The 23,626-nt window shown below is 41.2% G+C and overlaps 1 protein-coding gene across 1 annotated transcript in view; it reads left to right on the top strand.

Annotated features, from left to right (window-relative positions):
• kif1aa (kinesin family member 1Aa) overlaps nucleotides 1–23,626 on the top strand; it is a gene marked incomplete at its 5' end in the record, with an annotated part of 45,507 nt that overhangs the window by 6,122 nt on the left and 15,759 nt on the right. The window contains 23 exons of the mRNA XM_080004353.1: nucleotides 9,075–9,148; nucleotides 9,560–9,742; nucleotides 9,851–9,919; nucleotides 10,345–10,523; nucleotides 11,640–11,751; nucleotides 11,970–12,047; nucleotides 12,490–12,555; nucleotides 12,665–12,682; nucleotides 13,729–13,807; nucleotides 13,911–13,989; nucleotides 14,125–14,267; nucleotides 16,567–16,700; nucleotides 17,199–17,278; nucleotides 17,395–17,470; nucleotides 18,185–18,264; nucleotides 18,681–18,787; nucleotides 18,889–18,972; nucleotides 19,078–19,258; nucleotides 20,118–20,190; nucleotides 20,482–20,572; nucleotides 20,684–20,832; nucleotides 20,915–21,093; nucleotides 21,512–21,649. Of these exons, the coding sequence (XP_079860479.1) occupies nucleotides 9,075–9,148; nucleotides 9,560–9,742; nucleotides 9,851–9,919; nucleotides 10,345–10,523; nucleotides 11,640–11,751; nucleotides 11,970–12,047; nucleotides 12,490–12,555; nucleotides 12,665–12,682; nucleotides 13,729–13,807; nucleotides 13,911–13,989; nucleotides 14,125–14,267; nucleotides 16,567–16,700; nucleotides 17,199–17,278; nucleotides 17,395–17,470; nucleotides 18,185–18,264; nucleotides 18,681–18,787; nucleotides 18,889–18,972; nucleotides 19,078–19,258; nucleotides 20,118–20,190; nucleotides 20,482–20,572; nucleotides 20,684–20,832; nucleotides 20,915–21,093; nucleotides 21,512–21,649 (2,452 nt within the window). The remainder of the gene's footprint in view (nucleotides 1–9,074; nucleotides 9,149–9,559; nucleotides 9,743–9,850; nucleotides 9,920–10,344; nucleotides 10,524–11,639; nucleotides 11,752–11,969; nucleotides 12,048–12,489; nucleotides 12,556–12,664; nucleotides 12,683–13,728; nucleotides 13,808–13,910; nucleotides 13,990–14,124; nucleotides 14,268–16,566; nucleotides 16,701–17,198; nucleotides 17,279–17,394; nucleotides 17,471–18,184; nucleotides 18,265–18,680; nucleotides 18,788–18,888; nucleotides 18,973–19,077; nucleotides 19,259–20,117; nucleotides 20,191–20,481; nucleotides 20,573–20,683; nucleotides 20,833–20,914; nucleotides 21,094–21,511; nucleotides 21,650–23,626) is intronic.

Raw genomic sequence — 23,626 nt, 5'->3', positions numbered from 1 at the left:
ATAAAGCAATTTAATTACCAATTATTACATTTTTCTGTCACACTTCACTGTTTCATAAGTGGTCAGTCATTGCTGATGCAGTGCATACTGTTATAAACACGGATGCGACCCAAATGCAGGACACGGACTCAGAGTACCTGAAAGGGAAAAAATATATTTTTATGATATCATGGCGTAGAGGTAAGGTAAGGGAAAAGGGATCCGTGTGTAGCAGACGGAAAGACGGGGATGGAGGTGCGGAGTTGGTGGCAAAGCGGCGACTGATAGGCAGGCAGGACACCAGGCAGGAGGGGAGACCCTGGGGGCATGGAGATGCAGGTCAGCGGAGCACAGACAGGACACAAGGAATTCGAGAAAACTTGGATCTAGGTTTGGCTAGCGTGTAGTACCACGGATGTGAAACCACAATCAGGCGATGAGTGGGTGAAAAGCCGCGGTTCTTATCCTGAAGGGATAATTAGGTGTAAATTGCCTGCAGTTGTGGAGCCAGGAGCCTGGAGTGGAGACGGGAGTCACGGCCACACCAATGCACACACACAAACAGGGCAAGACAGGTGACACAAGGGGAGAGGAACTGTGCAGAAACGCAACAAAAACTCATAACTGGGGGCACGGCATGGACCCGTGACAGATACCTTATCTGATATGCTTAAGATGATACATGTGCTGAGCTTTTGGTTCACATAAAAAGCTCTATGAAGACATTTTAGTGTGACAGGTATGTGCTGTCTGGTTTCCATGGGATGTTAATTTCTTCATTGAGCAAAAAGCAGATTGAAAATGCTCTCATCTCGATAAGCTCTGTCTAAATGCAGTCTGTAATTATGTGATAACAGACTTGGCCGTAATCTTTTAATTTATTAACGGGGCAGTCGGTAGTAAAAGCTAAATTTAAAACACATTATGACATAGCTCCACTTAATTCAGGTTAAATTTATATTTTTGAAATTTCTGTGAAATGAGAATTCTAAGTAAAAACTACAAATGAGGAAGAGAGTGGCACTAGTTCTGTCAGACAACTCGGCGGCTCTACATGGTTCCACGCCCTTATGGGCCGGCCTATTTAAGCAACCAATCCCTCTTGCCCTAACAGATTTTCTTCCTGCGTTCCCTCCACCTCCCCTACATCCATTTGGGGGATTCAAGCTCATCACTCCAATATTTCCTATTCATTAAGGATGCCTATGTTTTCTGTACTCCTCGCTAGGAGTGATGGGCAAACTCAAACGATACTTAATAACAGAGTTGCCCTTAGAAAGAATTGGTGCCGGTCTTGGAAGATTTCAATGTCTCGGACAAATGGGAGAGATTCCAGTCATATATTATCTGTGTTTATTATCAATATATTTCTATATCGACAAACATGATTGGTCAGAGGTGAAAGGTCAGCTTCAGATCGTCCAAACTGATTGGCTTTCCCTTGCAACTTGCCAAACTTGCCATTTTCGTTATTGTTTTATTGCCCAGCACTAATTAATATTGTTCTCAGAGGGAATTATTTGGAGATTGTGATCGGAATCAATCAATGTCCTCATCAATTAAAATCTCTCTGGACATTGTGACCAGAGAGATTTTAATATGTCGGACTTCAACAGATTTTCCCGGTCAAAAAACGGTTATTACCGGATAACGGTAACTCTTCTGCTTAATAAATAAAAATCATTTAAAATCTAAGAGGTCTCGTTCAGAACCATATTTGGCAAGAATACGTTTAGCATATCTTTATATTGTCTCTATCGTATTGGGTTTATATATATAATTTCAGATTAATTTATTTACTATACAGTATAGTTAAGATGTACTGTAAAGTATCAACTTCAAGGTCAAGTTCAAGAGATTATCTGTCACATACACACAGTCATACATAGATGCAGTGAAATGTCATGATAAATAATCTATTGAACTTGAACTTGAACTTGAACACCTGGAGTTTACACACAATAAGCTCTATAAGCTCTAAAAATACTAAAAATACTAAAATGTGCGTAATCGACACGAGGTGAACGCGCAGGAGGCCGCAAGGGGCGGCGCCACAATCGCGATTTTGGTTTCTATAATTATATAATAGAATTGATTGTCTGTGTTTTATTAAATATACATTTAAATCCTCCTAAATGAAACTTACCTTAACTTACCCAATTGTAACACCCTGTATGAATGTTAACGTCAACAAGATGATTATTTTCTGCTGTGAGTGCTCGTTGTTCGACACATGCAAAAGAGTAATTACAGCTTTTAATGAGCGGCTTTTGCTTGTAATTAATAGGCAGCTTGCTTAAATGTATATTTTAAAGGCTGGTTATAAGTAATTGTTACTGATACATTAACCAAATCTTCAGTCCCCTTACTGGTTGTTCCGACATATCCAGAATATGGATGTTACTAACGACTAATTTCCTTGACCTTTAAACGGAAGTTTAAACTTAGACTTGTCGACCATTCTAAAAGTCCGAAAAGACATTGCATATATTATAAAAAACATGGTGTATAATAAAATAGACATTTGAAACCATTAATTACATTCTTCAATAACCAAATTGTATTTTAAATGCCGCTGCCAAGGCATAGTTCACCATCTTTTGGGGGTATATCGCATGTGCTCAAGCTCCACCTTCCCGGGGGAGGTGGAGCTTGTGTAAGCTTGTGTAAGCTTGTGTAATTGTGTAAATTAACCAAATAATAATAGGGCCTATTAAATTTAACCAATGTAATGTTTAATCAGTTTTATTAACAGGCAGCATCCTAGAAGCATCTGTGCACTTTCTACATATAAAATAGTTTATATATTTACTCTCCCACTCCTCAGTCCTTAGTGTGTCTGTCCCACTGGATACAGAGTGCTAATCAGGAGGAGACTGAAGAGATATCTGATATCTCGTCTGCTTAGCAAGGTAAAGCCATTTGTCAATAATGGATGAGGCTGACTAAAATATTTACACTTTGGCCTAATTTAGACATCTCCCTCTCCTTCCTCATGTCAAGGGTGACTGGTGAAACAGGACGCTCTGCTTTTTCTGTCAGCCTGTTTCTACCAAGCCCGTTTTAGTTATACGTGATAAACATCGTTCCTAAAATTACTTCCTATCAATTAAAATTGACAGTGACAAAAGTCATTTCTCCTTTATGTAATTACATCCCGAAAAGTTTTCTCTGTGATTGCTCAAATGATTGGATGATATCAGGGATCTTGCCTCAAACTCAAACTTTGCTGCAGTCCGTGGTCATAAACATGGCAAACTCAGGTAATATCTCTCATCTAATGGCGAACACAGAACACTGTGACATTATGGACGCGGGTGTTCAGCTCTGCAATGTCCTTATGCGATAAAATCAGAGCCCTTTTTCCAGCTACACAAATCCAATGTTTTAAGATTTTATTGTATTTTATTGACTGACAGAAGGTTTGGTAGCTGAGATTTTCTTGAAATGCCAATGATTCCATGCAATTTTTGTAAATAAAAAAGTAATGTTTTGAGATCATCTGAGAGATAATTAAAGTAGCACTGACTGTATCCTGTGGCATTGGTTTCCAAGCTATGCAGCTATGCGTAACGTGGCTAAATGAACATGTAGGTCTACGTCTGCCAGGAATAATGTCTAATGTAATGTCTAATGATTGTAGGCCAGAACAGACGAGCAAACAGATGTTTTGAGTACGAAAAAACACAATGGCCGTTTCTCAATACCAAGTACGCAAAGTCCGGACTTGCGGACTTGGTAGTTCAGACTTAGCAAGTTGGACTTGGGAGTACATACTCCCGGGGACGGGACGACCCGGGACTGTCATTCTGTGAAATGCATTCTGGGATCCTTGGCTGTCCCAAGTCCACACAAGTCACCACCGATGCATCCTCAATAAAATGGGCGGAGCAAGTCCACATCCAAGGCAATAAACATTGCCTTGACAATTGAATTGAATTTCATATTGACCAAATTTTCGAACAATTTGTGAAGTCTAATATGGAAAGCAGTATACAAATTTATTTTAAACCAATTTAGCTGTTTTATCAGTGAAACCTAATCAAGCAGTTAAAATACTCTTTGTGAGATCAATCGGTTGCTGAAAAGCAACATCAACGTCTGTTCTGAGTCTTGGCGAGCTCACACAGATAAACAAACCCACTCGGAGTGGGACATTGGTCTCTTTCAGCGCAGAAGACTTTTCTCTGTCACACTCTGTGGAAGTGGAATGGGCTCAGCCTGGTGTCCGAGAGACCCATTGGTCACTTATCAACAGCCTCTATACAGAGCTGGTACAAACGACTCCTTGTTTCTGTGACGTCTGGGATGAGGGCGGCAAAGAAGAGGGAACTCTGCCGTGCTTTATTACGCCCGGCAGCCCGGTTCCCACAAGGCAGCAGAATGGCAGTGATTTTGGAAGTGACACTTCTTGGCTGACAGATCTCTTCTGTGCTCCCATGGCAACATTTTTAATGGCAGCTGCATTAAAATGCAGGAGGTGTTCTAGCCATAAAAGCCCTTATTCAGGAATCAGAGAGAATTCACATGAAAATACTTGAATTAATGATAGTGTTTCTTTTTAGTGGTTACTATTTACTTATTTTAATTGATATCTTTGTACTTGTGTGTAGATAGATAAATAGATAGGGAAGTTGTAATAAAGTGATAAAGTGGGTAAATATAATATAAAATAAATGGCATTATACAATACACATAAAAATGAACTAAAAGGTAGAAAAATTACTAAATACATATAGAAAATAGAAAAATCAAAAAATTTACCAAATTATAGTAAACATTGGCAATAAACAATAATATACACACAAAAATAAAAAATAAAGAAGTATGGATGAATGATGATGAATTGTGATTTTAGAATAATTGTCTTACTTCAGTCATATAATGCTGCTTTCACTCATGAACTCCGGACAATGTCCAGATGATCAGGTCCGGACATTGTCCAGAGTTTCCCTTTCACACATGTAACAAAGAACTGGAGATTACCCTGCAGATGCGTTCACACTATCTGGAAATACTCTTTTTGGTTTAGGGAGGGGCGGAGCCTGGGTAGAGCGTGAAGAAGGCAGGACATGACGCAGTGACGCTGCAGAGTTTTAGAGCACACCCAACATGGCAGATGAGGCTACAGACTTATCAGTAATTGTGACTTTTTAGTGGAAAGGAAAATATGTAAAGGAAAGCAGAAAGGAGTACAAGGCAGCTACGCTCCGTGCATGAAGATGCACCGATAGAGATGACAGAGACGTCATCACCACGCGACACGACCACTCGCTCGCTGTGAGTTCTCTTGGTTCGAATTGTATTGTGATAGTTAAATGTTGTCTTTAAGGTTGCATTGCAGTAAAATAATGCAATTTTCGGAACGTCATTGCTGTTCTCTCTACCTGCTTGGTTGTAATATCCACATAATTAAGAAGTGTTTCTCTTCTGTGTTAATATCTTATCAAAGCACCAACACTCTAACTCCCAAATTTCAAATTATCGATATTGAGGTATTTGGTCCAAAAAAATATTGTGATATTTGAGTCACTATCATCCCGGTCCACAAAGAGCCCAACAGCTCCATACCTCACTTTAGCCCTGGTCCCACACAGACACTGCTCAAACATAAGCAGACAATCAACACTTTAAATAGAAACCTATAACGTGCAAACAGACGGGAGGGCAGCGGAAAACACCCGCCGTCCCAGTGCTTAGGAGCTGTCACCATGACCTCTAATTTAGCCGACGACATTCCCACCATCCCCAATATGACATTATCCGTGCAACTCAATGCCTCCAGTCAGATGAGCGAGTGTTTACAACGGTGTAAGAGCAGGAGGCAGACTGGGGGATAGTGTTTAAGTTTGGAGGTTTGGAGCGTGCTATGCATTTTAAAGATGGCCAGCCTCTGTCTCCCATGAATCTGAAGCGTAAGCAGAGCGTGCTAACTAAGCTAATGAATTTGATTTAAATACTGAGTGCCGACTTTGACCCTCCATATCCTCTGCTGCTCTATCTTGGAAGGTTGCATGAATCACGGCATCAGAATCAGAGATGATGGAGATTGGAGGTGATGTCATACTATCAATGCTGATAGTTAGATTGGTGATATCTGTTTGGGGTTTTGCATGCGTGTGTGAGAGGTTTGGTGAAGTAAATGTTTAGGGGAAGAGTTAGAATCAGAGGCAACCTTGTTCTGATCAAACATTCAAGATAGCTATGGCCCTAACCCTTCCCTCAGTTCAAGAGCAGCTGAGACAACTTCAATGACAAGAGTGTTGTTTTGTTTGTTTTTTCTTGTATACAAAATTGGTCTTCCATTTATATAAAATTTATATTAAAAGGGCTTTTAAAAGTCTTGGATTGCATTTGTTGATACCTGGTAATATGAGCAGTTTGATCTTGTAATGGTAGTCCTAGCCTTGGTGTGATGATCAGGGTGAAAAATGAGAATAGTACAGTACGCAGTACATATCTGTTACAATGCAATTTCTTTAATCTGCCTCTAGGTCTGGGAGGGGAGAGGGAGGTAAATGTTTATGTCTAGTGTCAGGGGGGGGAAATAAAATAATTTAGCAGACTTGTGTTTAATCAGCTCATAATAACCATTAAGCCATTGAGGTGGAGCTGGAGCCGTTACGTTACTATATAAAGTGTATTTGTAACAGGACACAATTGTGGTTTCCTCTGTGTTATTTTAAAATTATAATTATACATTTATACAATGTATTTCACTGAAGGCTGAAGAATAATCGTCATATTGTTACAGGAATATAGGTACAATATTGACCAAAAGACACATTGAAGCAGAGAACATCATGTGTGGTGTCATGATGAGGGATGGGCGTGAAACCCTAAACCCACATCAGCCCCTTTGGCCTATATTCCATCTTAGGGAGCGCAGTGACTGGGGAGAAGAGAGGAAATAAAGCTGTGAGTCTCCGTCTAGTGCTATCGACCACATCTCTACATTAGGAGACAAAATGGTGTCTGGAGCGCTGCGTCTCTTTTTGTCATAGGTTTATTCAGCTCCACAAGAGCTTCTAAATACTGCAGTAGTCATTAAAGACCCCCTTAAGAACTATCTTTGGCTCAGTATGCTATGGATCCCCTAAAGTTACAACTATACAGTTTTAAATCATGTCTGTCAGTGCTGGTCTGAAACCAGAGCCTGGCGGAGGAAATATGTCCCCATTTAAGGGACGTCCCCCAGGAAACTGCAGTCGTCTGAGTTCATGTGTCTCAGATCGACCCTTCAATCGTCCAGTGTATGTGGTCGTAAAATGCACAAGAACAAAAGAAAAAGAACAATACCATACTGTTTTAGTGGGATAAGACAATATTTGCATTTAAAAGTGTAATCTATAGTGCTGATTGTCACTAAAATTAGATTTCAAGCTTTATGTTCAATTTGTGTTTACCTTTTATTTATGCACAAATACATTTAACATCTTGATTTTTTATCACAAAGTTGAACAAAATTATATATTTAGAAAGAGTAACTGATGAATATGTGTATTTTGTTCTGTTTTTTTGTTTTTTTTAATCATAGCCACACAAGCATATACTGTAGGTAATGTAGAGCGTTGGCACAAGTGCACAAATATTTAGTGTGAACTGACCAGTTTCCATTCATTGTGCTAATGGGAAAACATGATGTAATTCCTAAAATCTTTCTGCAAATGATTCATCAAAATTGTAATGTTTGCTTTGCATGTGCTGCAACAGTTTTATTGTAAATTAATTAACACCTTATTGTGAAAATAATTCCTTGAGGCAGCATGTTTGAAAAGAGGTTCATATTAGAGCTTATAAAGCTTATTGTGCGTAATCTCCGGTGTCATTACATTTCACTGCATATATGTATGACCATATGTATATGTATGTGACAAATAATCTCTTGAACTTGAACTTGAACTTGATATACTTGTTTTGCCAATTCTAGAGTTTATTTCCAATGGTTGGGAGTTAAAAAGAACCATGTAAAATACACGCAGTGCTCCTCAAATAATGATGGCACAATATACGGTATGTTATCTACTTGTTTTTATATCCCGTTAACGACAACAAATGGCAAAAACCTCAAAATGACTAATGAGTATTATTCACTTGGAAAACATACTCCTAAAATATATTATTTGGTTGTATTAGCAGTAGCACAGTGATGGATTAAAGGTGCAGTGTGTATTATTTTTGGAATGGACTTGGCACAAATGGAATATAATATTCATAAGTATGTTATAAATAGTGTAAAGTCCCAGGAAATAGCAATCATTGTGTTGGCGTTACCTTAGAATGACCAGTTTTTATCTACATAGGGAGTGGGTACGCTTCCACGGAGGCCGTCATGTTGCACCGCCATGTTTCTTCTACAGTAGCCAATAATGGACAAATCAAACACTGGCTCTAGAGAGGGCCTTTCGCGTTTTCCATTAGTTTGGTGGCCACCGCCTCTTCCATGGAGGCTGCTATGTTGCACCACAATGGGAAGGGGTATTCAGTTGGTTGCGATCTGCACCCTCACTGCTAGATGCCACTAAATTCTACACACTGCACCTTTAAAGGATAGGTTTTTTTTGTAACTCATTTATTTATAATCCATAGCACATCCTCGCTGAATGCTTTGCTACTGAGAAACTTACCACTCTGCTGCAGCTTCTAATTGTGCTTAAATACAAAAAAAAGGTGAATGTCCTTTTCAAAATCAAGACGCTCACATTACAGTCAAGCGGTTTTTATGTTTTGCCATAAGACACAAACTTTTTGCAAGGTTTTATTCATTCTTTTGATGTTCCGTAAATCAGCTCTTTTGGCTACGTCCATAAGAGACTAGAAACAGGAAGTTACAACGCTTCCTACTGGCAACCTGCTTTAGCCAGCGTTACACTTTGGACACAAATGCATAAACTTGTTTAAAATAAAATGTGATACTACTGTTACTTGAAACATGTTAAACAAATAGGCTGAGCATCTCTACTAGCGTAGAAAGACGAGGTGGTGCAGGACTTCCCCCGTCTGTTATCGCACCATGCGGCTGACAGCTTGGTATCCAGCAACGATCCAGTTTCACACACTCCCTCTGACCCCTGTTTCCTTGTTCCGTCTTTCAGCCATTATCAACCCCAAGCAGCCCAAAGAGAACAAGAGCTTCAACTTTGATTACTCCTACTGGTCGCACACCTCGGTGAGCACGTCGCTCCCCCACAGCATCCACAAAAACAACACGCATGCATTTAATTAATCAAATTCTAGTTTGTATATTTCTTGAGCTTGTCTATTTTGTCTGTCACTATTCATATATATTTGGATAACTTACTGTCAATATTCTTACTTTCCGTCCTTAATGTGTCCCTGCATCAGCTTCATTCTTTCCTTACTGAGCTGCTAGAACAACCCAATTATCCCCTCTGGGGGATTTATGAACTGCTATTTTATTTTATTTTACACACAAATGCTATACAACTTCCCCCAAAATATTACACATACAGTACATATGGAATAAAAGGAGAGGTGAAAATTCAATACCCTTTATTATGTTTTCTTTTGTTGCTCATATTCAAAACTGTATCTGACTTCTCTGGACTTCCCTCCGCAGCCGGAGGACATCAACTATGCGTCACAGGTGCAGGTGTTCAAAGACATCGGGGAGGAGATGCTGCTGCACGCCTTCGAGGGCTACAACGTCTGCATCTTCGCCTACGGACAGACGGGCTCCGGGAAGTCCTACACCATGATGGGCAAGCAGGGCGTGAAGGACCAGCAAGGAATCATTCCCCTGGTAGGAAGTCTGCCGCACTGGGAAATACACGCTTGGCTAAAACACAGTAGCTGATTTTATATTTCTACGATGGTATTTTCAATTAAACGTCTATTCTTTCCCTACCAGCTGTGTGAAGATCTTTTCACCAAGATTAACGACAGCAATATCGACAACAACATGTCTTATTCCGTAGAGGTAAGCTCCATCACCGTCCGACATATATTCCAAAATGTCAATATTTTTTGGGGTTTATGTATGTTGTTTATTGTTTATCATTAAAGTTATTGTACTCTAAATTGCCAGTTTTTCTTTGTTTTTTGTTTATTTTTACATTTTTTTTTCTGGTGTCTTGTTTATTGTTAGTTTTTTTTTATAATTGTTTATTATACATGTTTTGGTTTATTGTATACATTTTCTATCTTCTAGTTAATTTCCCAATTTGCGTTTTTTTCCAGCGAATTAATATGTGCATTGCATATTGCCATTTTACTTTTTCAGTTTTTATGATATAAATACCTTATTAATCTTTTATTTTATATTATATAATATTTTTTATTTAAGTATCTATGTATTTATTTGTCTGTTTTGACTGTTCACATATTTTATTTCTCTCTGCTCAGGTAAGCTACATGGAGATCTACTGTGAGCGTGTGCGTGACTTGCTGAACCCCAAAAACAAAGGGCACCTGCGTGTGCGGGAGCATCCTCTGATGGGACCCTACGTGGAGGACCTGTCCAAGTTGGCCGTCACCTCCTACAACGACATCCAGGACCTTATGGAATCTGGAAACAAGGCCAGGTGAAGGAACCTATTTCTTATATTTCTTATTTCTTTCTTATTTCTTATTTTGGTTTATTATCTCTCCAGGGTTCTTACCAGGTCCTTGATGTTCTTGAAGTGCTTGAATTTCGTCCTCAGACGTTAAAGTACTGGAATACCTTGAAAATAGCCCCTTTTGTGCTTCAAAGGTCCTTAAAAATAACGTGATCATTGAAAACCTGTGATATTCCCTCTGGTTTTGTTATTCAAATCTGGTTTTGTTATTCAAATCGTAAAAGATGATGCCAGGGAAATGTACATTTAATCTAGCATGGTTGGAAATAGACACTTATAATAGAATATGACAATGAGTTTAATAATAGGTATCAACATATATATAATATATATGTTTTATAACAGACAATGAGATTTTATTATATTGTATTTTAATTAATAAATATCACATTGACAATCTATTATATTTGTTTTGCGTCCTTGAAAATGACAACATTTTTCAAGTTGAAAGTTAACTTTTACTTGAAAGTCCTTGAATTTAATTTTGTAATACCAGAATGAACCCTGTCCCTCTCTAGTGTAGATACAGACAGTAACCGTGTGTTCGGGTCCGTAATGAATGGAGTAATTAATGACCCTTTTTGTTTGTCAGAAAATATACTGCATGGGAAAACTCAAAAAGGATGCATATTAATAGGCCACAGCTCATATTCATCAGTGATGTGCACACAACACACAACATCGAAGACTTTTAAATCAGGACACGTTGAAGAGAGGAATTTAAAGACTGGAATGACAAGCAAATACTATAGAATTAAGCGCGTAATTGGCGTAGAGGAACACTTAAAAAGTGTAATTTTCCTTTAACTAGACTATATTATATGAGATAGGTACTAAACAGTCTACGTTTGAGATATGTATTGATAAGTGACAACATACAATAGAATAGAATCTGAATAAACAAGAAATAGCAAACACATAATAACAAACATCTGTAACAATAGACTATCCAGCAAATGCAGTGTTTGGACCTTATACTGTCTCCAAAAGTGGCTCCAAACATTCCAAAACATTGAAGCCAACCACCTTGAGTTGCCAAGGAGAAGCACACAGCCTCACGTTTTGTTGTCCTCCCTCCAGGACGGTGGCTGCTACCAACATGAATGAGACCAGCAGCCGCTCGCACGCTGTCTTCAACATCATCTTCACCCAGAAGCGCCGCGACGCCGACACCGATAACACCTCCGAGAAGGTAGTGTGGGGTCTGCCAAGCGGGACCTTTGTTTCCCTGCTGAACTGACTGATGATAGTGTTTCGGGGCTATGAGTGATTAGATGAGTAATCATTGGGAGGTCGCAGTGATTCAGTTGCTTGATGAAAATGTTTGTCTCAGTGAAGATGAGCGGCGTCGGATTAGTTTTCTGCTGGCTGAGGCCACGGTGGCGGCTCTCATTGAATGTTTCATCACAGGTCAGCAAAATCAGCCTGGTGGATTTGGCCGGGAGCGAGAGAGCTGATTCTACCGGTGCTACAGGGACCAGGCTGAAGGTGAAACTATTGCACTGCATTTACTCTGCTTGCAATCAGATAAAGCATGTTTTTAGGCCTAGTTTTTAAATTGTAAATCCATCATTTATATGGGATGTATGCTATATATTTTCCTCCGAGGGTGCTGTTCTTTTTTGTGAATGTTCATCCATATGGACTTACTGTATTCACTGACCAAAACTAGCTGCGCTGGTCTATAAAATTTACTGTGGCGGACCCCGCTACAAACAGTGGAAACAGCATATAGAGAAGCATGTGCATAACACAAATACATTGGATGGCTATTTCTTATGAAGTGCAAGCTAAGTGAAGCATAAAATATAGATTTCTTTTTCACAAAATAATCTCATAGTTTCTAATGAAAATACTTAGCGAGTCTCTACAAATGCTCTGTCTTCCTTAATATGAATGAATACCACGTATGCTTTTTCTTCTGTCTCAGGAAGGAGCCAATATCAACAAATCACTGACAACGCTGGGAAAAGTGATCTCTGCATTGGCAGAGGTGGTATGAATTCATAGTTTTTTTTATAATAATGAGTATTACTGTGGTGTGTTGTTGGAAAACTATACTTTTATGTACAATCTAATATGAATCCCTGTCTGCTTCACTTCAGGATTCTGGACCAAATAAGGTAAGATGTTAACACTATAGCCTATACTACGAAGCAAGTTTAACATGCGTTAGCCCAAGCCCTGAGGACAGTCCGCCCCGACCGGGCGTGGCTGCGCCTTCCCCGTCCACCTCCCTCACCCCCTCTGCGCGACCCTCGACCGGGGCGGACTGTCAGTGCGGGGGCCTAACACCTGCGTGAATCAGGGTTTCACGTGAGCCCTCGGCGCAACGAAAGTGAAGGATCGAGGTGGGATCCGAGGCGCCGAATCGGAAATGTTAAATGATAAAAACAAATGTATCTCTTTAATTTCAGAACAAAATCGAAACAACGAAAACAGCTCGTTATTGGTTTTCTGATTTTGGATTTTCTAAATCGGATACAAAATGATCAAATGATACGTGGATTACTGCCCCATAACTAACGCACGAGTAGATCTGACTATAATTACAATTCTGTTTGCCATTAAATTAACGTGTTGCTTTGGAAGACAATTCCAGCCTTATTCTTATACTGTAAAGAACAAATAATAAAACATAACTCAAAACGGTAAGCAGGCTTACTTGCAAGTCTTAAGATCAACAAGTACAAGGCTTTGGTGCTGTAATTCAGTCCCTGTTTTAGGATGAGAATCTATATCTTTCATATAGATACTCGTCAGGAAAAGCCAAAGGGTTTTGTCGTTCTCTAAAAACTCTTGCCTTCCTAAAAGCCCCTCTCACTTTTCGCGGACTGAGATCCATAGGATCTTCAAGGAATGGTGATGCCATTTTCCAAGAGAATTCATTGGTCAGTAGGCAGTGGTTTTATTACGTGTTGATCTTTTATCTCCGACGTGACCTGCCGGAGCGGGTTAGGTGCGCAGCATAAGTTACCATGGCGATGCATCCTGGTAAAAAGTGAACCGCCATGGTGATACTGAAAACTCCAGGGCTGAACCTTACCCTGCTCACCCCAAATCCTGCTTCGTAGTACAGGTTCCGACCAGTCGGGGCGCAAACCTCTTATCTAGAATGTATGTAATCCGGTTTAAACTTGTCCTGATTCTCCGTCTTATTTCAACACAGAACAAAAAGAAGAAGAAGGTGGAGAGCTTCATTCCGTACAGAGACTCAGTGCTGACCTGGCTGTTGAGAGAAAATTTGGGTAGTTACAACCCCCACCCCCACATTTGAATGCGGTATTTAGAGAGGAGCTCCCTTTGCATTCGCCCAACACGTTTGATTTCATCTCCCCCTCTGCGTTTTAGGAGGAAACTCTCGAACGGCCATGGTGGCTGCGCTGAGCCCTGCGGACATTAACTACGATGAAACCCTCAGCACTCTCAGGTGAGGGCGGAGAACTGCAGGCTCCTTTTCTCCCACGCGGCTTCTGAATGAGAATTAGGAGGGCATTGAGACGACTCTACAAACTGAATGCCGTTGGTTTTAGGATATAAGACCTATTCACCCCCCCACCTCCAGGTATGCAGACCGTACCAAACAGATCCGCTGCAACGCCGTCATCAACGAGGACCCCAACAACCGTCTGGTGCGCGAGCTTAAGGAGGAGGTCTCCCGTCTCAAAGACCTCCTCTGCGCCCAAGGCCTGGGAGACATCATTGAAAGTAAGGGATGGCCTGGTATCAAACCCAGAGACAGACACGGTCTTAACAAAACAAAAAGAGTCTTTAGGATTTGGGAGTTCTTTGGGATCTCACGTGTATGATTCAATCAGATATTAATGAGATGACTCACAATATGATTCCCTATCACTGTATTGACATTTTACACATAATCAAAACCATTGCTGCCAACTTCTCAATGTACCATCTGTGACTAGGATGGTATTTACTAAAATGGTTGCATAACTCCCAAACAAAGTATGAATATTACGATTTTCTAATTGATTCATAAGTTGAAACAATGGAATTGGATTGTCTTGGAGTATAGTTTATTTTTACCCACAAACAACCCCCTGATTCTGTCATCTCAAATAAATTAATGAATGAGTGGATCTTAAAGTGTTACCCTTGTTACCTTGTCTCTTTTGTCTTCCTCTCTCTCTCTCTCTCTCTCGCTCTCTCTCTCGCTCTCTCTCTCTCTCTCTCTCTCTCTCTCTGTCTCTGTCTCTTTCTCTTTTTTTTTTCTCTCCTCTCTCAGCATTTCGGGGCTCTGGAACTGAGATAGCCGGTTTGAAATGTGTGTTTTCACAGCTCTTGCTTTTGCTCTTGTTGCATCTCAGCATCAGCCGTAATTTTTTAGTTATTTAGCTTATCTTACTAATAGTCAGCTGTTTGGATTGGTTTGGGTGATCATCAGTGAACTGAGTTATTTGTTCTGCAGCATAGATATTCATCAGGGACATATGCTTTATGTTCATTGGCTCAGATTCTTCTGCTTCACAGCTTTGGCATTGTCGTGCAGATGATAAGGAAACTGTAGATGAAAAAAATCCAAAAAAGAGCCACCTGGGAAATAAGATGCATCTGGATGATTTTTTTTTCTTTCTTGGTTTGCATTCTATCGCCTCCTGCTGGTGGCTGGCGAATTTGGAACCAAGAGCCACATTAACATAGGATGCTTGCTGATTAAACCTCAAATCTTAAAGGATAACTCAGGTATTTTTTTACCTAAATCTTATTCCTCGATCATTGGGAGTCAACCCGAGGGATTGGCATGAGAATCTTTGAGATGGATCCAGTATTGGGAGAACGGCTTCAGCCGAGCTGCAAAATCAATTTAAAATTACTTTGATGCCAATCTCTTGGGTTGACCCCCAATGATCCAAAAGTAAGGTGAGGCAGTAAGGCTGATGTTATTATTGAATCTTTGTGACTATGAGTTTTTCCATTGCCAAATGCGTAGTCTTTATGACGTCAATTTATGACGTCAATATCTGCGCGGTGGTTAAAATACTAAGAGATCGCTCTCTCACCACCAACAGGAGAGTGTCCTGACAGATTGGTGTGATACACTGTCCTGGTCTATTGCTTTGTGTTGCCATGGCAGCACCTGCTGGGTGGATATTCTTCATCTTCCAAAATGTAACAATGGCCTCTGCGGTGCAGTAGTAAGAAAGACAAGAACTACTGTGTGAAATCATCCTTTTGCATAGCGGTTCATTTAACAAAAAAATGTAATCTCCACCTCAGATCTCTCGGCCTTTGTTCTGTGGTTAATATCACAAATGTTTCCCCCTGCTGCCGAAATATCTTTGCTCTTACAGTAACGAACCAGTAAACGAATCACAGCGGCTTTTAGATGTTATCCGACCTCCAGGGATGATCCAGTCGCTGCAGGAAATAGACCTCGCTTTAATGACTCATTCTGTGCCTGCACAGAGCGATTTGATGATTAGGGTTATTCACTCAAAAGGATGTTTTTATCGACGACGTAATTTATGGTAACTGTGTTTTCTTCTAAAATGACATACGCCAGGAAATGTAGTGTCCCTCTTAACGATGAAATGGTCCTGGATATGACGCTTTGCTTTCATGTCGGACGTTCTCGCTGCGTTTTGGCTCAGTCTCCGAGCGCCCGACGCCCCCCGCTGTGGCATCTTCACCTTGGTGTTCTCTGCTTGTGGTTTTTTCGGCTGCTCCGTCATTTTTGACTTCTTTGCTTGTGGCTTTGCGCTGGCGTTGCTTCTCAGTTTTTCTACCAATCAGAATTCCTCTCAAGCTGTCAAGTTATCTTATCTCTTCTCTTCTATTTCCCCTTTCTTCTCTCCCTTCTTTGTCTGCTTCTTTCTGTATTTTTCCCCCACCCCCCACCTCCATTCCCTCCGCCCCTTTCCCCGCCTTACTTCCCTTGCGCTCCCCTTCGCCCCCCCCCCCACCCCCGTCTTCCGGACAGACTTATCCGATCACAAGAACAATAACAATAAAGGCCAAGCTGTCAATCAAAGAGATGATCTCTCCACAGTGACCAATGCCATGACAGGGATGAGTCCCTCGCCATCTCTCTCGGTGCTGTCCAGCCGCGCCGGCTCCATCGCCAGCCTCCACGACCGCATTATGTTCAGTCCGGGCAGCGAGGAGGCCATCGAGAGGCTGAAGGTGAAAAGGCCGCACGGCACTTCATTCTCTGTAATGGTCTCCTAACGTTACTGTGGTGGAGGGTCCCCTAGTTTCACAGAAAATTCAAAGAAAATTCACATTCACTTTTCAATCATGATCTGAGACCATGTGAATGAACGCTCAGTATGGTACCATTTCTTAAGTGACAATCCATAACATTGGCGGTGTTGGGTGGATGACACAAATTTGGGTTTGGAACGGCAACATCTTTTTTCTTTATATTATGCCTTCTTTGGATTTTTCTACTCTTTGCATTGTTGCCGTTAAAGGCGGACCACGCTACCAACAATGGAAACCGCTTATAGAGCAGCGCATGCATAATGCAAATACATTGAATGGCTGTTTTCTGAAAAAGAGTTAGCAAAAAATAACGTTTTTTTCTTTAACCAAATAATCTCACGGATTACCGCCTTAAACCAGTTTTCAAACAGGTGTATGACTGTGAGTTATGCTAAACATCACAATTGAATTATTCAGGAAACAGAAAAAATCATTGCCGAACTGAACGAGACTTGGGAGGAGAAACTCCGCCGCACCGAAGCGATTCGGATGGAAAGGTGGGATGTGGCTTCACCTCCTTCGATTCACTACAAAGGATCTTTTAAATGGCGGATGCTGTATAACAGGGAGGACAAGAAAGATGTTACAGCCTTATACTGTTGCGTCTCCACAGAGAGGCCTTACTGGCGGAAATGGGAGTTGCAATGCGAGAAGACGGAGGAACCGTCGGTGTTTTCTCCCCGAAGAAGGTGAGAAGAAATAATCACGTCGGAACTCTGTGAACTATTACCTACAACGTTAGCAGCATGAGTCGTTATCCTGAACATATGCATAGGGGGTTTGGATCCACATTTGCAAAATGATTAATTAAAAATGTTTGTCGTTTCACCTGAAAGCCTCCAAATAGCCTCAGAAAGCCAGAGGCTGTGTTTATTGACACAGTGGGGTTGTTCTCCCCAAATGAGGTTTGTAGCTGTGGAGTGCCTCTCTTCGTATCCTCTTTGAGTGCTCCTGTAAAATCACTCCTAGCCCTCTTTCATGTCTCTGGTTTCATTTTCTGTCTGCGGGAGAGAGACGTGGTGTTTTTCTAAGATCCCCGTTTCTAGCTCCTCGCCTTCACTGCAATGTGTCGAAAGGAAAATCATTTGGGGGGTTTCTTATTAAGTGTTTACTTGAATCTATTTAATTGCCCTGTCCATAAACACTGGCCTCGGTAAGGAACATAAGATCAAAGATGCCATTACGGCCCCTGATTTATTACCCTGATGTTTGCCTGCAGGCCCACAGCGTCGAACCGAGAGAAGATTCAACTCATTATGGGATGTTTGGAAGAGAATATCTGTTTGCATGCTTTAAACTATTGGCCGCCCTGCTGTGTGATCTGCTTTTCTAGTTTAAAAGAGTCTAGTTTTTGCACTTAATAAACCAAATTGTTGTACTAAAATACATCATTTATGTGTCAGACTCCTCATCTAGTGAACCTGAATGAAGATCCTCTGATGTCTGAGTGCCTGTTATACTATATCAAAGATGGAATAACCAGGTAATGCTTTTGATTTTCTCGTAAAATCCAACACAAATACACATTCTTCCAAGTGATTTATGTTGTTTTTGGTGCTTTGGTTTTTTGTGTTTTTGGCTAAATGTTGCTCTGCCCATGTTAAAGTGGTAATCCATAACATTGTATGTGTTGGATGGATAACTCTAAAAGTCTAACCCTAACTGCAACTTTTTTTCAACTTTTTTTTTTACCCTCAGTAGGTACAACATTTATTTTTCACAATGTTCTTACGCATTACCACTTTAAATATTCTGCATTAACAAAAAGTAACATTTTCTAGACCCCCCCAGGTAACCAATGAGAGGTGCCTTCTGAAAAGCAGTATTTTACTTCTTCTGGTCCTCTGTTGTGGATATTTGCCTTGTCTTGATACGCTTGATGTCCTGCTTGTTTCCCAGGGTGGGACGTGTGGACGCCAGCAGCCGTCAGGACATTGTCCTCAGTGGACACTTCATCAAAGACGAGCACTGCACCTTCACTAGTTCCACTGGTCCTGACGGAGAAGGTGACCTTTTCCTTCATTCCTCTCAAGGTTTTTAGAGTGATTGAATTAAAAACAAGCAAAGCATGGGAGGCAAGTGAAGGATAATTGTTATCACCCCTGAGCAGCGGTCATTCTGGAGCCCTGCGAGGGAGCTGAGACCTACGTCAATGGGAAGAGGGTGACGGAGCCCACGGTCCTGAAATCAGGTAAATGTAGTGTCTTTTTCCATTTATATATTCACTCATTTACCCTTTGTCTGGTAACGGACTAAACATCAAGTATCACTTAATCCAAATGTTGCATTCAAACAGGAAATCGTATTATCCTGGGCAAGAGCCACGTCTTCCGCTTCAACCACCCAGAGCAGGCCAGGGCCGAGAGGGACAGGACGCCCTGCGCCGAAACCCCCGCCGAGCCCATGGACTGGGCCTTCGCTCAAAGAGAATTTTTGGAAAAACAAGGCATTGACATGAAGCAGGAAATGGATCAGAGGTGTGTACTGTGCATGGAAAACAGTGACAAAATACAAAGAGCCAAAGAACAAATAATATCCTTTATTTGTATAACACCTTTCATGAGCAACGTGTAGCTCAAAGTGCTTTAGATTAATAGAAGGATGTAATGCCAGTCCCCATCTGGGAGGTCCTGGATCATGTTCTGGCAGGATCCGGCACAAATGAAGCCGCCCTGCTGTTAGTTATAATATTAACCTTAATAAATTATTCAGTATTGCAAATAGCGCTTGTACATCGTTTCGTCACACACGTCACACCGACTAACCTGGACCCCATGCATTACTGCCTGCAGCTCTATTTATAATTATAATAATAATAATAAAAATAACAAGAAAAATAAGACATTGAAGGATCAATCCTCCAATTCTCAAAATTTGTAAAATAATGCTGTCAATCTTTCACTCCTGTTGTGATCAGATGGCCAAAGCCCTCAATAAAGTATTTTGAAGATATAGAGACAAAGTACAATAATAAAAGTGTTAAAAACAATAAAATCAAGTAAAACCATTTGGTTTGTTTTGTTATATATTGATCTGGGGCCTATTTTTAAGCCTTGGTTATGTAAGAATAAAACACGAGTCCAGGATTAGTCAGCAAATGACCACGTAGGATCAGGATGCCAGAGACGGGTGGGCACAGATGGTGGAGAAGGTGTAGGAAGCATGACCTGGGGACTAATGTCTGACACACCGTGTCTGCTAATTACCATCAGGGTGCATGGTGCTTCTCCAGGAGCCTGGGGAGGAACTATAGAATGCCAAATTAGAGTTTACTGGAAGCTATAATTCTTTAACCGTTATTATTGTTATTGATGTTTTCTGTATCAATGTCCCCAGGCTGCAAGAGCTAGAGGACCAGTACCGTAAGGAACGAGAGGAAGCCAACAACCTTCTGGAGCAGCAGAGGCTGGTATGGTCACGTCATCCTCCCCCAGGGATCACACCAACTCATTTCACTAATCTAATATTTCATGAACTGTTCAAGTCCATATTTTCATTAACAATAGTCAAGATTGCGTTCTGACCCTTGACCGTTTACCATGAAGACCAATCACAGTAGAGTTATCTGTAATTCGAGCCATTTTCGGGCTATTGAAAAACAGGTAACACAAAATCCAAAACTACTTGATATTGGGGGTTTTTTTTGTGTCAAGTTTATTATCAGATAAGTAGATTCGTTTTAAATCCTTTGTTTGTTTAGGATTATGAGAGCAAGCTGGAAGCACTTCAAAAGCAGGTGGATCGCTACTACCCAGAAGCCCCTGAGGAAGAGGAGGAGCTGGAGGAAGAAGGTGGAGTCTTTAAGGAACACAGGATCCATGTTTGGGATAATTACATCGATATGGGATGTATCTGGTCTTGTTGTGTTTCAAACCGGTTGTTGTTTTCTTTATGACCAGCAGTGCAGTGGACGGAGAGGGAGATGGACCTGGCGGTGTGGAGCTTCCGGAAATGGCGGTGCTATCAGTTCACTTCTCTCCGTGACCTTCTGTGGGGCAACGCCATCTTCCTCAAGGAGGCCAACGCCATCAGCGTGGAACTCAAAAAGAAGGTTCTTGAACGCTGCCCTAGAAAGTCCTAAACTACATTGTGTCTTGCAACAACGGCCCTGACTGCGACCCCTGTCTCTCCAGGTCCAGTTCCAGTTCGTGTTGCTGACCGACACCCTGTACTCCCCGCTGCCCCCGGACCTGCTGCCCCCCGAGGCGGCCAAGGACCGAGAGAAGCTCCACTTCCCACGCACCATCGTGGCCGTGGAGGTGCAGGACCTGAAGAATGGAGCCACACACTACTGGACCCTGGAGAAGCTGAGGTGTGGTTCATCACCAAATGAATTTATTACGAACTCTGTGGAGCATTCTGATTGGTCAATAGTGGCAAGTTCCCAACGTCTCATTAAAGCATGCCTCATTTCACGATGTCAATTTCAAATTTAATATTAATAAGAGTAAATAGGTTAGTCATATGTAGGGCAACTTGTTTGCTATGCTGTTGCAGTGTTAGCTATGATGCTGTGGGCTACTGAAACTAGGCATCTTGTATCCCTCCAGAGGGGGTTACACATTACCCGTTACATAATATCTACTCCTTGCAAGTCTATTGTAAGAATATTAGATGTAATATTTACACCAGAGATTTTTGTTTGGTTTGGGATAATTTGAATGTCTGTTATAAATTATTATTTAATGAAATACCATTTCAAGATAGATTTTGGCTTATCCTCCTTGCAGGCAGAGGCTGGATCTGATGAGAGAGATGTATGACCGGGCTGCGGAAGTGCCCAGCACATCAACAGAGGACTGTGAAAATGTGATGACCGGGGGCGACCCCTTTTACGACCGCTTCCCCTGGTTCCGTCTGGTGGGCAGGTAAAGCTGAACCCGCTGCAGTGTCTGAAAACAGGCTGAGATGAATATGCAATGAGTAAACTGCTTCCAAGGTCATGATGATGTATGCAGTTTAAATCATGTAAATAAGCTGATTGCATAATTTACTGTATGCAATCAGTGCACGGAAAGATCAGTGGTTCTCAACTGGTGGGTCGCGATCCCAACCTGAGTCGCAGGTTTTAGTGGACCACGGGGTCTATATATGTCCACTCCTTCAAAATATATATAAATACATTTAAGTGTATCAATCGGTACTGGATTTATGACGCTGTGCTTTTACTTTGAAACTCGGTTTTCAACCGCTTCAAATGCCTTTCATGACCTCATATAAGCGTTCCACATTGCGATACCGTTAAGAAATTACATATTAAAAATAAGATTCATAAAAACAATTACAAAAAAAACCAAAAACATTGTAATAATGATAATAATAATAATAATAATAATAATAATAATAATAATAATAATAAAAACAAAATCATACAGTTGTTTGCCAGACGAAATTAAATCAATACCTCAGATTGTCACTTGCTACACTTGGCTTTCTGCTTTAAAGCAAACTGTGGTAAAATGATGTGGTAAACTGCTCCATTCATTTTGTGAAATCAATTTGAATGGTTCAATTCTAAGATTATAATTGGGTTGAAGACTAGGTAGAAATGTCGAACCACTTTGGTAGATTTTATAACTTGAATGTGATATTGCACTTTTGGATACAATATGGAGGTTATAGGTTAACAACCAATACAGCATTTATTGAGCTTGAATGGTATTGATGGACCACACCAGAATGACGTAGATGGCGTTTTTTGATTTAAGTCCTTGGGCCCCCGCCTCATACAGTACATCATACTGTACATTGCTACGGAACCTTTTTCAAGCAACACACTATTGATCCCAAATGTATCTATTTCCTACGCCAAATATTTGCAGACATTTGAGATTGTGAACCATGAACTCGCAACAAGGGAATTTGAATCTTTCTCATAGCACTTGTAGATTTCACGCTGCCATCTGTCCTGTGTGTGTCCACTGTGTGCTATCTACTAAAAACCCAAATCCATGAAGGTAATCTATGAGTGTTTTGTCTCTCAGGAAGTCCAGGTTTTCCCCCACATTCCAGCTTCATCTGAGCGCGTCGCCTGCTCTTGGTTATTTCACTGTACTAACCCTAGTTCCCCATGTCTCTGGCCGCACCAGCAACCTCATTTTCAACGCGTGCATGAGTGAGCGCATGAGTGACCCCACTCCGTCCCCGACCCCCTCCAACTCTGAGACCACCGAGCCGGCTGACTTGCAGCGGGAGGGGCGAGGGGGGCCGGAGGAGGAGTTGGAGCAGGAGTTGGAGGACCTGGAGGATGAGATCTTTGTGGACGACCCATGCTTGGAGCTAAGGGGAGAGCAGGAGGAGTTGGAGGAGGAGGAGGAGGAGGAGGAGGATGATGATGATGATGATGAGGGAGATTTCTGCCGAGGCTCCAGCGAAGGCCAAGATCCCTTTTACGACCGCTCGCCCATATTCAGTGTAGTGGGAAGGTTGGTGAGGTTCCAGGAGCATGCTGGTGGAGGGAACTAGCTCTTTCACGCTGAGACCCAGGGAACTGATTCCCAAGAAGAACGTGATCCCATTATCTCATGGCACAGAGTTGGACATGCTGCCCTCTAGTGGCCGGTTTTGTGTGCCGGCTAAGGAAAATAATACTTGAGCAAGCGTTCCCAACCCAGGTTTTTTGGTATATTCACTTTTGTGGCTTCTTAATGGACCATACCAGTGTCAAATTAAGTTTTAGTTTGTTCACTAGTCAGCACACACATTTTACAGTAGGTACCATTTTCCGCGTGATCGCTCATATTTTTGGATTTGTAGTTGCGCAGAAAATTACAGTTGCACATATTTTTGCCATATTTTCTATTAGTTAATTCCGTTTGAGAAGTGCCATTGCTTTGATGAAAAAA

The sequence above is a fragment of the Zeus faber genome (assembly GCF_960531495.2).
Source record: "Zeus faber genome assembly, chromosome: 1".
Classification (NCBI taxonomy): Eukaryota; Metazoa; Chordata; class Actinopteri; order Zeiformes; family Zeidae; genus Zeus; species Zeus faber.
Note: the sequence above shows the minus strand (reverse complement) of the source record. Positions and strands in the feature narration are given on the sequence as shown.